The following is a 16,702-nucleotide window of genomic DNA, read 5'->3' on the forward strand; positions in this document are numbered from 1 at the left end:
TTTAGGCATGGATTTTTTGAAATCTGTTCCTGAATATACCCAAAGGTTGCAAGCACTTGAATGCTAAGTGTGGATTCTGATCAAAATTTTACAAATGGTTTCCATTTTATTAAGGAGTCAAATTGAAGACCATTAATAAAATGGAAACTCTGCAGCTTAATCTAACCTTGATATATTTCCAGCCTAATGCATCTGCTTATAGCCCTGTCACCGCTGGATCTGAGCACTGAGAGCATTGTTGAATACATTTTCATACCTTTGCATTTTTTCCCCCCCATCCCAAGATAGGCCAATTCTCCACTGTTCCAGGCATCTTTCTTTCTACCCCTGACTCTGGCTGTGATTAGAAGAGCAGTGCCAGCTTTTATTCGATACCCTGTTTGCTGCTAAGTGTATAGCTTGTTTAGTGGAGGAGGAGTGCTGCAGAAGGGACATTGAACTTGTGGCAGATTTTGGAGGTGTGCAAGACCAGGTGCCACATTCCTTAGCTACCTGCACAGAAACTTGTGCTACTGAGCAGCTCCATAGGACAGCCCCTGTCCAAACAACCAGCAGTGGTGGGGTGACCAAGCAGGTTTCTGCAGGCCTGACATTCATTTCACAGAATTCATGGTGCCCACCACCTCTGTCTCTGCTGAAGCTTCTGCTTTACCATGATATTGATGTGGGGCCTTGTGTGTGCTGGTGGCTTTGCTTCCTCCCACACAAAATTCCAGCTTTCCCAGTTGATTTACAGAGGTGACCTCAACTTCTTGGGCTGCAGGTCAGCAGCAAATTTGAATGAATGGATTTATCACTGAATTGTGAGTCATCCCTGAGTGAGAGCTACCACATAAATGCAAGATATTGACTCAGTGTTTGGGGGTGACGGCAAATTTGCTTGCACTTGCAGTTTTTGAGGTGTGTGCCTGAAAAAACCCCATTTCCTCTTTTGCTCAGGTGCCGTTTCAAAGCCTGGTGCAAAGTCCTTTCAGTGGCACCGAAAGAGGACTTGTCTCTCACCGCATCAGAGCACAAATCTCAGATTCCCTCTTCTGAAAGTGGCCTCTAGTTATTACACGAGTAAAATAGAGACTCTCTCTCCAGACGTACATGGAGTCTAGGTGTCTGTGCTGACACATCAATACAAAGAACTGTTATCAGAGGAAAATTTCTCCTTCTAAACCAGGGCTTAAACTAATATGAACAGACATATAAAGGCCCCAGTGTGTGACCTTTCTTCACACGAGAATATGTCTGCTCAGGGATTTCTTAGTTCATGTTAATTGATTGCCTTATGGGATTGATTAACTAATTGATTCAGTGTGGTTTGTGATTTAACACAAAGATTGGCCTAGGGTAATCTTCAAAAGTTTTCAATATGGAGAAGATATTTGGAAAAATCTGGCAGTGGCAATGAGTCTGAGCGCAACTCTAGTATCTTGTGTTGCAGTGTTACACCCATCACCGAGGGTGTAATACTTGGCATGAGGGGTGCTGTATAGGCTGGGTTTAGAGCAAAGCAAGCAGAAGAGAGGAGCGAATTTACAGCATCTTTGTTAACCTGTATTCATTTCGTATACTCCCACTTCATGTGCATGTTAATAATTCCAGTGGGTGAAGTACCCATCCTCTCTCTTACGCTTTTGCCGGCAGAGGGAGAGGAAATACTGAGAGAGTGTGTGCTTAAAACCATTGTCCTTTCTCTTCTTTCTGCAAGAGTGGGCTCCTAAGCATTATTCTCCGTGTGCTTCTGCTCCCCCCTCACCACCTTGTGTGGATTCTCATAGAGTTTTTACCATGGAGGTGCAGAGAGAAGCAGGAAAATCCCTTCAGGAGAGCAGCCTGGCAGCAGAGAGTACCCCCAGTGCTGTGGTTCACATGTGCCTCTGCCTCCTGGTGAAAAATGCCCTTTGGTGTGAGACACCAGAAGCAAAATTTAGGTCTGTATGATAACTTTAAGAGCATGGTCCAAGCGCCTGGTGGCTGCAGTTGGAGTGGTATTCCTCTTGCTTGTATAAACTTGTTTCAAAGAAATCATGCTGTAGACACACAGTGAGGGCGCAATAGACTTTCTGTTCATGCTCTGGGTATTTCTTGGTGCTTGGGAGACCTGGGGAAAAAAAAAAATATATATATTTCCTATTAACCTGTTTTGAAAATAGTCTTCCCATATCAAAATGTGTTTAAAAAGCAGATTGCATTTGATAGCAGTAGCCAAAATGCAGTAAGAAGCAGCCTTTTGATCTGTTGCAAATAAACTCTTCTGCAGATAAATACGTTACAAGTGTAGTTTTGTTCATTTGCTATCAAATTTAATAACAACCAGTGGAATTGAGTTCAACCAAAATGGGTTCATATCAGACTTTGAATACATACTTTTAAATATTAAAAGATAATGATTTGTATGGCATTGTTATATAATGCATTTCTTGTCTTCTCTTGTGTGCATGTGACAAATTCCAGTCGATAAGCCCAGGACTCTGGAGTCAGTTGTCTGGCTAGTTATTAAGATTAAGATAAGTGCTGAGAAGGGAAAGATATACAGCACATTGTACTGCCCTGCTGGGACGGGGCCACCTCGGATTCCAAGTGTAAGCAATGCATTAATTCTCCCTGGCTTATTTCAAACCCAAGGTGTACACTGTAAATATTTGGGAAATATGATGGAAAGAGTGTGGAAAGACTTTTCTTTTTTTTATCCATTAAATGTTATTACTAAAAAGTGAACCTTATCTCCCCCTTGGGTCCTAATCATTATGCATCTGTAAAAACCCAAGACTAATTTTTGTTAATTACTTACGAAAAGTAACTTTTTCTCCCTACCCAAGCTGTAAAAAAGCAGACAGACATTTGGACAATGTTATCATGAGTCACTTCATGCTGAATCTGCCACAACAGTAACAACATAGTTAATGCTCACACAGCAGAGCTCAATTATGGTTTGGGGAGGAGAAGTGGGGGCAATAGGACTGGAAGTTCTGAACTGAAGAATGCTGAAGCTAATGCAAAGTTTCCTTATGACTTCAGTAAACTTTAAATCAGCTCCAAGATGAATGCTAGTGAGATCAGGGCTTTCTGAGCGTGCTGGAGCTGTTATTGCTGGTGTCTCTGCAGGGGAGCCCTCAGGATATCGCTGTGACTCTGCCAGAGGGGGAGAAGGAGAAAGTTTTCTGTTATTCCAAAATATTAATGGGATATTAAAAACAAGACAAATTTCCTGAAGTTCAGTTGTTATTTCTCACTAACTTAAACGCAAGCTTTGCTACAAATTGGTCGTCAGCGCCTTCAAGGAAGTAAAGTTTAACTTGTCTGTAAGATTGCTGGGAGGAGTGACAGAAAGCAGTAATTTAGAAAGTGTATTGAAGCTCTGTGCAGTGTAATGTAAACCACTGGGTAGCAATTAATTTTTGTTAATGAATTTAAAACTAGATGTATGGAAGTGGTTATATGAAATGTATATGCTGCTAAACAGCTAACTAGTCCTTGGGGTCTGCATTGTCATTATCTGTATGTAAATCATTTCAGCCAGCACCATCTAATGAGTCAAAAACTGCTCTGAAACTGTAGCTGAAATGTGCAAGACACTTTTTGAAAAACCTTATGCCCTGCTTCAACGTGTGGCCCTTACAATGAAACCATGTCTGTCCTCTGATTAATCGTGTCTTATGTGGAGACAGTTTATAGGTTTTATTGTGTTTCAGAGTGGTTATTTCTAAACTCTAGGAATATCCTGTATTAATGGAGATGGGAAATTAAGGAACATTCAAAACCATTTAAGAGAAAGAAGGTGCACAGCTGAAAGGTCCCCAGTGACCCCTCCTAAATCTTACGGTTCTTACGTGGTGGGAAATAGATTTAAAAATAAAGTAGTTAACTGCGGAAGACTATCTGACTAAACCATGCAAACTGCTTTTTCTTGAGCATTGGAAACTTCTGTTATTGAATTAGAAGCTGTCTCTTTCCTTCATATGCTTGTTAAATCATTGTGCTTCCTTAGCTCCCCTAAGGTGTATGCTACAATTTCCTCTTAACCAGCAGTGAAGATAAATAGCTCTTGTATCTTTGCTGTTTACAGTTATCTTAAGCAAAACCAAAATTAAAGCAGAATCACTGCATCATTACAGTTTCTTTACAGAATCTTGAGTATAAAACAAAAAGTTGGCATACCTCAGAAAGGATATATAATACATGAGAATTAAAGTATGCATGTGTATCTAGATTTACAACTAATCACTAATAAGACCTCAAAAAAAAAATTAAACCAATATCTGAGCCTGATGTGCTGTAACCAGATAAATGAAATGTATTTTGCAGAGCAGACTGGAGTATTTGGAATACCATGCTCTGTTTCTCACCTCTTTTTTCACAGCGTGGGCATTATATCATGGTTGTGTACATTCCAGTTAGCTGCAAGTGAGAAATCACCGCCGAGGTCGCTGAAATGTCAGTGCCACAGCTGCTGAGGACAAAAATGGATGGAGTTCCCCGTTTAAATTCTAATTATCAAAACTCAGATGATCCAAGAGGAAAATGCGTGTGTCCTATATGCTCTGTACTGTGGTCTAACAGAGACACTGCCTGGCTGAAAAGCCATACAAACAAACCTGTGCCATAACCTATTTCAGATTTTAAAACACCAACTGAATTTAGTCTCTGGCACACAAATACAGCTTTATGCTGTATATTCTCTGAATACTCTTGAAAGCAGCTGTATGGTTTTTAAGCTCTTTAGCTGAACCCTTTATGGTCTGAAATACCCCAGTAGTTAGCATTCCTGCCAGTTTGATATGATGGAGACCTTTACTTGAACTGACCTCAGAAGGAATAGAAGACTAATTGAGGCAGCCCTAGTTCTAGCTCTCTAGAGGTGCAAAACTGCAAATGGTATCTGGTGCATGCATAAAAAGGTTTACATAGTGGAAGAGGGATATAGGAAGGAAAAGACAGACTTTTCTTTCTCTGTGTCTCAGCAGCCTATTTCCCCTTACCCCTGAAGCTTCAAGAAAAAAAAAAAAAAATCCCATCTTAATGTCATAGCATGGTAAATAATAAGCAAAATAAAATATTTTTAAAAAAGTGCACCCAAACAATCCAGAAGGTGAAATTAGGACAGTATTTGGGTGCCTCAGGGCTGTAATTAAAACTATCTAGATAAAAAAAAAAGATGTATTCTGCCTCAGATTTATGCTCTGAGAATAAGAAGAAAAAGGCTGAAAGGGAAACACAGCAAAAGAAATCTCTAATTCCGATGTATTCAACTCGCCCATCAGAAGAAATGGCATTAATTCAGGTACCCAATTACTGTAATGTGGTTCAGAGCACCTCAATAGGTGTTTCAATCTCAAGCCAGGACTAACATTTGTAATCCTTTAAATGCACTTAAGAAATTGATGTTACAGCCCCACAATCTGTTAGGGGCCTTGCTTCCTGCCTGATTGCAAAGTATCCCACCATTAATTGGATCATCAGAATGTGATCCGCGTTCTGGTCCCCGGATTATGTAAGACTGACTTTGCTCTGACGCGCTGAACCAGAGGCTTCTTTTGCTGGATATTTTGACCCTTAATGTAGATAAGTGGTATTTTTCATCAATCTTAGCTTGCATTAAAAAAGGGAAATGTCAGTTCAATGTGGGGCGTTTAACTTAATTCAACATCTTTTAATTTAATACCTTGGAAAAGTTAGTCCGTCTCCGACCTGCTGGAGACTTCTGCTGATGGAATGGTTTGTGGAGCAGGGCTGAAGGCACATCATTCCTGCTCCATAACACAGTCAGGTCCCAAAATTCTGTGTGTGCTTCATCCCTATATGAAAGGGAAAAGTAGAAAAAAACCCAAAACCCAAAAAGCCCCAAACCAAAACAACACCACCTTCCCTCAAAATGGTAACCTGGCCATGCTTTATTAGTAATGTGTTTCCTCAGCATCTTTGGACTGTTCCCTCATGACTGCTCTACATGCCTGAGGGAAAAGAGGCAAAAAAAAAAAAAAATTCAGTGTTTACTCTCCTGTTTTTTTTCCTTGAGCTTCAGGTTTTCTTGATTTTTTTTTTTTAACTTTTTTATTTTTTGAATCAGAGTGCTTTGATTAATTGCCTCAATATTCTTAATGTGCTTAACTGCTGCAATAAAGACTGGTCTGAAAATCCTCTACATAGACTAAACCTAAAATCCTGTTGAAAATAATGGGACATTTTTTCTAATAAAAGGAGGCTTTATGTAAAAAGAAAAATATAAGCAGAATAGCAACAGGACATTTCATAACACTTTTTTTCCCCCTTTCTTTTTTTTCATGTAGTACATAATAAAAGCTCTCCTAGTGCTTCTTTTCCTGATATTGAGTGCGTTTATCCCAGTGGTATAGACAGAAGTTCAAAGGGGACTGCAAGGTTGCTTTTTTTTTTTTTTTCCCCCATGAAAATAGTAAATTTTCCATTTTTCTGAGGATTGCAACAGGTGTCAGATTAATTGGAGTCTTACCATAGCTTTGGGAAAATCATTATGTGTATGGTATGTCTTGGGTTTGTGATTGTTAGAAGTGAAGATGTTGAGGTGATGAGAATAACATCAGGTGTCTTGACCATGGCTTAATGTTTAATAATCTTAATAATGCTTAATAATCTTGGGTATGGCAATGATTTCAGTAAAATTAGTATTCATTGCCTACATAATTATATGTATAGATATATATATATGTGTGTGTTAAAAATCATGGGTGGAATCTGACATTTTTGGTGTCTCAGAGAAAGAGCAAGCTCTTTTTATCTGTGTCACACAGAGGCAGAAGCTCATGGAGACCATTTGCAGCCAAAGCTGTCTGACTTAGGTCTCCATTCTTTTGTTTTCTGTCAAGATCTCAGTCTTGTTTTTTCCAGCTCTCCCCTGTCCCACTTCTTTTGCAAGGCCTTCAAATTTAGTGCCATACTGTGGGCACATAGTGCTGAGGCATAGCAGTGGTGAGGAGGTGGTTTGACTTCATGTTTCATTGTCATCTTCTAGGCTGTGGAAACTTTTTATTAAATCTTTAGAACTTTACAGGTTCAGTCAAAAAACAAGCTTTTGAGGCAACTTATTTGTTTTGTGAGAAATGTTTGATCCCAAGGAGAAGCAGATGGAAGTGTGCCTCTTGAATTTCCTCCACTGTCCTGCTGGCCAGGACCAGTTCAAAGTCTGCCATATAGGGAACAAAAGGTAAAAATTTTGAGGCAGAGTTTAAATGTGACGTTTGGAACAGTCTTGTTAGACATCTCATCCGTATGGGTTTTGCAGTCACGTAGGATGACACCCTGTGAGTTTCCTTAGCATGGCAGAGAACGCATCTCTCCAGCCACACTACTTAGGTTTTGTAAATTGGCAGAATACCTAGATTAGCCTTCTTGCTGGCTTCGGAGACAGTAAATACAGATATGTGGAAAGCCTTTTGGTGGGAGATATTTTTGATTTTAAACACAGACAGGAAGAGAACTGTCATTTGGAATGAGATGGGTTGTTAATATTAATTGCGAATTGAGCAGGAGGAGGCAGTTTCTGGTGCTGCTTTCAGGATTTGGGTCCCTGTTGCTGTTACTCCTACAAGATATGTGGCTCATACGTAAGTGCCTGACCTTGCTTGCTTTTTCCCCTTTCCTTTTTTTTTTTTTTCTCTCTCCTTTTTTCCTGATATGAACTGAATAGGTAGGCAGATAGATCCAGTTCTGGTCAGCCTAATTGGCGCTAGAGGTGATATGGTGCTACACAGGACAGGGTCACCTTTAGGTTTAAGCTCCTGGCTGGAGCACAAGAAATACATGTGCTCCCAGCAGCTCTCTGGCTGGTCCCTTTGAACTGTAGTGTGTGTTGGTCATGGTGGTCTTCTCTCATTGCACTTGGTGCATTGTTCCTGGTACAGGAGGATCTCACCTGGAACAACAGATACCCCTGAACTGTAAATAAGAGCCCTGGATAGAGATTCCTATAAGCAGGTGGCCAGCTTTTAAAAATATTCTATCAAGCATATTTCATGTTACAGTGTTTGAATCTGTGTTCTCCTTTAGAACTGCCCCATTGGAAGAAGAATGTGTGTTCCTCCTGCAATGTTATATCATTGCTACACTAACATGTGAAGAGAAGTTTGAAGTTATATACTTTAATATATTATCCATGAGGGAATTACACTGTTTAAGCTTAAATATTTTAATGGGCAGTATTGAATATTTGGCCATGTTCAGTCTTGGCATACATAGAATCATCTTTCCTGAAGTGAGTGAAGCTCTTTCTACTTTTGCCAGACCTGTGTTTATGTTGGAGACTTCCAGTCTCATAACTCGGCTTGTTCAACACCAATACAAAGCTCTTTTATGAGAAGAGAAATATAAAACAATATACACAAGTCTATAATTACTTTGGCCACAGAACAAACATTGTTTCTTCCTGCTTGGAAGGGCCAAACCTTCTGCAGGGAGAGTAGGACCTGTGATACTTCGGGTATTGATAGCATTCCTACAGCAACTGCATTTTCCAGCAAGTTTATACTACCATAAGATGCTTCTGGTTTATTCCATTGTGTGGAAGGGAAAGGAAACTGTAGCTCGTGGCAATGCCTTCCTGGGCAATTGATTTTAAACAGTGCATCTCAGGGTGTTTTGCTGCATGGAGTTGCACTGGAAGTGCATCGCTTCCCATCTGTTTAATTGGAGTCTTGAGTGACACTTCTTTGCTGCCTTATCCACAGATAGAAAGATCATATACATTTTAGCTTTAAGTACACTACAAGGTTGGAAAGTAAAGTTGAGTTTGCTCTGAAGCAGATACATTGGCTTCCCATGCTTTGAAGACAAATGGAGGCTCATCCATCGCTGCTACACAAGTATGCTGGTGCTGTTTCAGGCTGCTTTGGGTTAGGATTTCAGTTTGCCCTTCCTTCCTAATGGGGTCCCTTGGTGGAGAATGCCATCCAAGTGCAGGATGGATGAGGTGCCCTAAGGACCTGTATCATGCTTGCCTTTTAAGCAGTTCCTTGCTGAACTGTGAACCAGACTTGTCTTGGGGTGCTGTTTGATGATATGAATTAACTGAGATGAAAAAAACTAAACAAACACCACATACACTAGCATATGTCAGCCTGAAAGCATACAGTATTTGGTGGCAGTATTCATAAGCATCTAAAATTATTTTCTTGTAATGCCTTCAGTATTTCCCTAGAGCTCCTTTCTTTGTTCCAACTCCCTGTGGAAGAGGCTGAGAAAAATGGCTGGTGTGTTTGCTCTGGCCACTGTCAGCACCAGGCTCACAGCAGAATTAATTCTGTCCTCCCTAATGACCATCAGTTACCTCACTGCCAGGGAAGGGGCCCCTCTGTCTGCAGGATCACAGTAACAAGTTTCTGCAGGAAAACACACTTCAAAGGCCAGAGGGTTTCTGCTTGCCTGTGTACCTGGGTGACACAGATTTCTCTGTTGGGTGACACTTAGCTGTCCCCAGGGTGGGCTATCTAGGAACAGCTGGCATGCCTGATGCTTGGAGTGTTACTGGTTTTGGTTTTTCTTTGAAAACTTAGCCCCGTGTTTCCTTCCTGTTGTGGGGAAAAAGATTTAAAAGAAGGGGGCAGGATGAAACAAACCCATGTACTGTACCTTTTGTGACTGTGTCCTCCTCTGGGGTTCTTGGTTCCCTGAATACGTTTGCGAGACCAATTGAGTTTCTATACATATGGAATGTTTCTTTGCATTGGGATGTGTGCTTTTTTGAGGTTGGGCTGCTCTTTAAATTCAGAGTCCACCTTTCACACAGGTCCACCTGCATGCAATGCAAGTCTTTTTCAAGGCAGTGTTGCTTAATTTCAGCAAATTCAGACCATCTTACACAGTGGTGCAAAATTCATTCCCTGTTTCTATTTCCCAGACTGGCACACACTACGAACTTTACCTGTGCAGTTAGTTGGATGCTGTTGGCAAAAATGTAGGAGAAAAGCATCCTAGAAGAGAGCAGTAATCAGCAGATTCTGCTGTGTTGAGAGCAATAGCTCACATGTACTAGGGTGTGAAGCTGAGCACATCCCTTTTAAATGGTTGGTTTTGGTTTTAGTGTTGAGCCCAGCTGTTCCTTGAAACACTCTGTACAGTACAGTAATTTAGAGTGTAATGATCTCATATAAGGAGGCAGATGTGAATCTCAGGTGAACTATTTCTGAATGATGGCAACGGTGTGAGCACTCCCCCTGTCCTTGTCTTTCCCCTCCCAGTCTGTCTCCTAGATTTATTTTTTTTCATCTCCCACATTTAGTTTATCATCTCCCACTGCTTTTTTTGCAACACAGGTGGGCATATTCCAGTATGAGTCTGATGAGCCTGCTGTGTGCTGGTTGATCTGGTTCTCATGGTTGATTTTGTCTTTTTTTCACTTTGCGTACACTAAGAAATGCATACTGCCTCAAGTAGTTTTGAATATACCAACAATTGTGTGTCATAGTGGGAAGCAAAACAGAGACCATGTCTTCACCCAAGATTTGGAAGTGGTAGGAAATGACCTCTTACCCTTCTTTTGCTTTTTAGATCTTTAAGCCCTAAGCCACCCTAAATCTACTGTCCCTATAAAAAGCTGCATTTTAAAAGGCTTTAGGAGGCTTGCTGACCTTGCAACCTACTTTGTAAGGAGTCTGCACCCACAGCTATTAAACAAAATTAATTTCAGCACTTTTAAATTGTTAATCTTGCAAAAGACAACTTGCTTGCTCTCCAGTGATCCCACAGGTCATCATTCTGTGAGCTGCAAGCCATCACCAGGGTTCATGGCTCCCAACATCATGAGAATGCTTGTGGTCTCCCAATTGCCTTACAAAATTAATTCTTCTGCCCTCCACATTTCCTCCCCAGCAGCTCTTTGAGATCTGGGCTCTTCATGAGCTGGTTCATGAGTAGCCACGCCACAGATTAATCCCATTTTGAAGTTATTCTGTCCTATCTCAGTTGCTTCTCAACTCATGGGAATGAACTTTCATGGCAGCAGGACATGAATTCAGGTAGGAAATGACAGGTTTTGTCTTTGGGATGTTAAGGTTCCTATTGAAAGGGTGATGTCTCTTAAGTTACATTTTCCCATATACATGGGGCAGATGCTTTACCAGGTATTAATTTATTTTGAGTCTTCTTAAGTGTATTTGTTCTTCCTGGCCATGAAACTTGGAAATATTGCCTTTTTACCTCCAGGTGAGATATGTGTGAATGGACTGGAGGTGGGGGAGAAAGTGCAAGCTGTATCCGCTATTATCATGTCTGGTTGTCCCTGCTCCTTCCACCTCTTTTGTCTCTGCCACTCAAGCCAATTCCAGCCATCCGCCAACTCTCATTTGGGATAATAGTCTCTCGTTTTACTGTTGTCTTGGCATGTTTGATTCGGCAGCACAAGGGTTTTAAATTAGCCAAAACGTTTGCATGCTGGGCTTACTCCGCTGCCACTACCAGTTGTAGAGCCACTAAACCACTTGATGCTGAAATTGATGATTGCTTGGAAGGAATAAGAAATTGTTGGTGGCTACTGGGAAGATTCATTCACGCCGAGCCCCTTTTAAGAAACCTGGGGGGGGAGGGAGAGAGAGATTTCCTTCAGTTTGCTGCTGCCTGGCTGGTGGTTGCATTGTGCTTGTTCCAGATTCCTGCTGAGTGATTACAGCCTTGCTAGGCTGCGTAGTTCCTGTGATTTCAACGTAAAAACAGAAGAAGAAAAATATAGAGGGAGGGGAAAGGGGGAGGGATGAAGCTCCAAAGACTTGTAGTTCAATTCAGTAACATAGAATTGTGGTGTTTTAACTCACTGCCTGCCTTTTTGTTGTTGTTGTTTTCTAATTTATTTCCCCTGGCTGAAAGTTTACTTGTTAGAAGTTTTACTCTGTAGAAAAACTACTGTACTGGCCTGCCTTTGTTGGTGATACTAAACCACAGCTGGGCTGTAAGCAGTTTTTAATATTCTCTGGATTAAAAATGATCCATCAACAATGGGATCAGGGATCACCAAGAAACTATACAAACCGCCTAATAATACCTCCACATGCTCCCCTGAATGCCTTTTACTTGTTTACATTCGTGTTATAAGACATGAGGGCACAGAAGTTAGAAGGGAAAAGAAGATGAGAGTGCTTGAGAAGCCATAAAAAGAGAAAATAAATGTCAGATTAAATGTGAACAACTAGGGTTGTGTGATGGATATTATTTTATTTCAGAACTACATACAATCACATATGCAATGTGAAAGAATCTTTTATTTCTATTGAGTGGATTTTTGTTTGAAGAGGGAGTATTTTGCTATTGTAGTTTATTTTTCATATCCCACCACTAACTCCTGGATTCCAGTGATGACAGATAGTTAAATGGTCAGAAAGGTCAGTAAGAGACCCATGTATAATGGCTCAGGGTTTCCAAGTCCAAAGACAAACACTATCTATCAGAAAATAGTAGCAATTGTTAGTTTAAAACAAAACAACCATCCCGACCCTCTATTAGCCACATATGCAAGTTCCCAGACAGTTAGAAACATGGCTTCAGATATATAATTCATTCTACAGTGCCACAAGTAAGACCCTAAATAAACACGTGGGAATATAATTGCATAGCATCCAAGCCAAGAAAGATGTTCTCATTGCATCTAATGTTGCCAACATTATTGTTACTAATATTCTAGCACTTTTTTCCTGATTACTATGCCAAATGTTCTCTTGCAAAATAAAACCTTTTTCTGCCAAAAGGAAAAAAAATCTTGTAAATTTGAAGGTGTTGGCATCCAACTTTATTTCTCTTGCATGTAATAAATCATGAAGAAATCACATAAATGACTCAAGCTCTAAAAATATAAATCTAACTAAGAGGCCAAATCTCTGGGGCCCAGCAGTGGTGTGCTGTTGTGCAAGCCCAGCTCTAAGGGCTTCTGTCCTTGCCAATTAGCAGTAGATTGGAAAGCCAGGTGACCATGATGGGTTTAGTCCTGTTATCTAACTGCTACACTGTTCAGAATTGCTGATTTCCTTGTAAAATCATGACAGATGTATTACAGGAAAATATATTGGCTGAGTAGCTAGTGAGAGAGTTAATGCAAGGGATAATAAGTAGCTAAGGCTATGTCCTCCAGAAGACTTTGTGGTTTGATAATATATGGGACGGGTCAATCTGCCCTATTAGCAGATGTAGCCAGTTTATGCTCTACATACAAACTAGAGATTTGATAAAGCACTAAATTAGTTTTCACAAGGTATTAGATGTTAGATACTTAATGGGATCATCATGCTTTTGCTACACTTGGTTAGGATGTGTTCTGTAACAGAAGCATGCAGCAGCATGACATTTCACCAGGAAAGGAAGCATGTCTTGTGACTGAATCACGAGTCTGGGAATTAGAACGGCCAGGCATTGCTTGGCTTCTGAATTACTGTCTCCCTGACTTGCAGAAAGGTCTCTTTTCACATAACTGCAGAATGGGATTGCGTTCTTCCCTTTCCTCTTTGCAAAGCCACCACTGCTTTAAAAATATTCTTTTTTTCATCCTTGGAGCAAGTAATCATAAATCTGTGACACTTCAGTCATATGAGACTATCCTGTCGCACTCAGTAGGTGCTGGGATAGTCCCTAGACTTGATACCAGAGAATTTACAAGTTCAAGCAAATCTGGATAAGAAACTTTAGTAGATTGTGAAAGGAGAAGCTGAGGGTTTAGATGTACTTCTGCAGTCTGCATTTCCTCTGTGCCAGTGGTCAACTAGTAATTTAAAATGTAACTAAGACCAATAGTTTGGTGAAGCCAATAGCATTTTTATAGTCTAAAATCCATTGGCAAGATAGGTCATGTGGGTACGAATCTGCATACTTGTACCCATTCTAGCAGTGGGAAATGTGAGTGAAGTCAGTCTTTCTGGGGCCACACAGAGCCTTCAGAAAACTTTGCTTTAAAACCTATTAAGTGCTTTTTGTTTCTCACATGGATCTAATTTTTCACTAATGTTATTTTACCCTCTGTTTACAGACAATGTTCTTAAATATGTTTGGAATGCATCATTTTACTTTCTCTAGCATCTCACTGCATATGCAAGTAACTGATCCTGAATGACCGCTGCCAGGCTTTGCACTTTGGGTGCTAGGGAGACATTCTTGCCTTTTTGTGAAATGCAGCAAGAGTGTCATGTATAAAATGATCCTGTTTGAAAGGATAGAAGCTGTATCCCAATATAGATCACAGTGGAAAATGACTCAAAATGACATGACAGCTTCTCCCCCATTTACCTTCCTCCCCTCCCTTTCCCTTTCTCAGCCTGTTTCCCAGTTGGGCTGTGGTAAGAAATACATTTGTGTATTGTGACATTTTAGTTTACTGTTACTAATAATGCCCTTGCATCTTTCATTAGTGTGTTATTTATAGGACTGAAAAAGGGCATTGGTACCATTGGCATCTGAGGTGGTACTGCCACTGTCCCAAGGACTGAGATGATTTTAAAGGGGACTGGGTTGCATCCTGGCCCTGGCAGTGGGCTTACCTAGCTCCAGCAGAAGCCTTGGGTTAAAATCCTATGGTTTGAAACCTGCTGAGGCCAGTCTGGTTTTTAGATGCTTTTATAAACAAGACTTTGCCTCATAACTCCTGCTAAGCCTGCACCTGATGAGCTGCTCGGAGCTGGAGGGCTGTGTTTTCCCTAATAAATTCCTTTTTTTGAACCCACTTGTTAGTCAAGCATTGTGCACACTAACTACAGCGAGGGCCCTGGGCATAAATTACTGTCACGTGGCACTGTCTCCGAGCAGCCCCCCAGTTATGGATTACTTTGTTCTCGACTTGACAGGAACATAATTAGAACTGTTGATGAAATCTACCAAATTGTTCCTCCGTGGCCTCAATGGTCAGGAAATTTGGCTGAGTCGTATTTGTCACCAACGTAAAGGCTCTAAACACTTCATATTAACTATGTTATTAATGTGCCCTCTAATCTGTCCATGAATTGGTAACACTTGGAGGAAGCTTGTGTTCTAATAGCACCTTCTGATGAATTCATTGTAATGCTGTTCAAAAGTTTCTGGAAGGTGGGGGGGGGGGGGGGGGGGGGGGTTGGGGAAAGAAACCTTAATAAAAAGTGCATATTTCTAGGCTGTTTCTTTTTTTTGTATGTGCATTTTTATGTTATACAGTTTTGTTTTGTTTTGCTTAACTGGAGATTCATTTAGGCTTTACATTGACAGACCCTTTTCTGTTCTATAGGATTTGCTGACATTTGGGCTGTTTCATTGCCAGAGGAGGCTTTGTGTGTCCCAAAGGAAGTGAGTGATCTGGCCATAACAAATCCTGCCAAAATATTTTAACACCGTTACGATTTTCTAATGCAATGCGTAGTGAATGTGACTAGAAAAGGATGGTGAGTCCATGAAGGGGGTTCGCTCCCTCTCCTCTGCGATTTGTCTGGTGGAACGAGCACGCCGCACCTGCTGGGGGGTGGGAGACCGCAGCCAGCAGCGGGGGGGGGGGGGGTTTGCCTCCTGAAGTGTGTCCCTTCAGGTGCAGCAAGGGCTCAGGCTTAATCTTTAAACCAACCTTTCAAATTTTGCTCCTGCTCTTGAACTTTGTAGAGTCCCGTGGTCATCAGAGACAGCGTTTTAGTGATGTTAAAAAATATGGTTTTGCTGCTGTAGGTGTTCAGTGAGTTTAAAAGGGGAACGTGTTAGAAACTTATGGATGAGAGAAGGGTTAGTGGCTGAAGCTCCTAGAAGTTGACAGACTCTTACTTTCAAAATGAAGGGTTGTCTTGTATTTCAAAATAGTTTTGAGGAACATTAAGGTGGCACTTAACTATATAAGCAACTCTACTTAAAGTGCTAGAACACAAAATTAAGTTCTCACATGTAGTGTTCAGGGGATGAAGACAATTCAGACAACCTAATGTTTAGCTTAGAGCTGTAGGTATGGGAAAGCTAAAATTTATATTCCCAAACTATTCTCTAGTGCAGCAGGTAAATTAACTGCTGTTTTTATAATACCTTGGTGATTTGTTTCTATTAAATTTAATACCATCCACTCCCCTCTCTCGCCCCCATCCCCCCAAAAAACCCAACCCAAACATAACTAAAGTTAGTCTTTGGTGAGCAATTTAAAACCCAAAATCATTAATTTGTAATATGCTGACTGCAGCATATCAGCCATCATCACGTGTCCAGCATGCACCACGTTGGATTACTCTGGCAATTGGCTTCTGCAGCAGGGTAAACTCATGTGTCTTTAGCCAATTTTGCATTTATATACTTAAAAATAAAGTAGCCATGTGCACCAGCAAGTTTTACTGAAGGTAGAAAAGCTACAGAGAAATAGAAAAGTTGAGCATGTCCACGGCTTTTGCTCCGGTGGGCATAAGTAAAGTCTGGCTTTTGCTGTTGATGGTGTTTACCACTTGGATTTCTCTGTTTGTCTTTGAATATCAGAATTGCAAGTTCTCACACTCATCTCCTGAGCCCTTGTTCAGGTTTTCAGGGCTCACACAAACATTCAGTTCCCTATGGCCACCATATATGGCATTTCCCAGGTCCCAGGGGCAATGATGCTGTCACCAACAGGAGGGAAGTGTTAGCCTGGGAGTTAGGACTTACTTTCAGACTTTATTTTAGGATCGTAATATTCGTAAATGAAATGGGAATCTTAACTCTCTATTTTTCTCATGCAAATCAATCTATTTCTAGTAATGAGCAATTTAAGTTTTTTGGTTTTTTTTAATGTTGTAGTTGCCAT

At 40.8% G+C, this 16,702-nt stretch overlaps 1 protein-coding gene across 10 annotated transcripts in view; it reads left to right on the forward strand.

Annotated features, from left to right (window-relative positions):
• ESRRG (estrogen related receptor gamma) overlaps positions 1–16,702 on the forward strand; it is a 371,095-nt gene that overhangs the window by 130,798 nt on the left and 223,595 nt on the right. For 6 of the 10 annotated variants that reach the window (XM_041476970.1, XM_041476967.1, XM_041476973.1 and 3 more), the window contains one exon: positions 15,188–15,341. The exons of 1 other annotated variant lie outside the window; for it this stretch is intronic. In XM_041476970.1, the coding sequence (XP_041332904.1) occupies positions 15,307–15,341 (35 nt within the window). In that variant the 5' untranslated portion in view covers positions 15,188–15,306. The remainder of the gene's footprint in view (positions 1–15,187; positions 15,342–16,702) is intronic. 3 more of the 10 variants (XM_041476974.1, XM_041476965.1, XM_041476978.1) reach the window with 1 other exon arrangement.

Source organism: Pyrgilauda ruficollis, unplaced genomic scaffold (assembly GCF_017590135.1).
Source record: "Pyrgilauda ruficollis isolate IOZ18807 unplaced genomic scaffold, ASM1759013v1 scaffold4, whole genome shotgun sequence".
NCBI classification, from domain to species: Eukaryota; Metazoa; Chordata; class Aves; order Passeriformes; family Passeridae; genus Pyrgilauda; species Pyrgilauda ruficollis.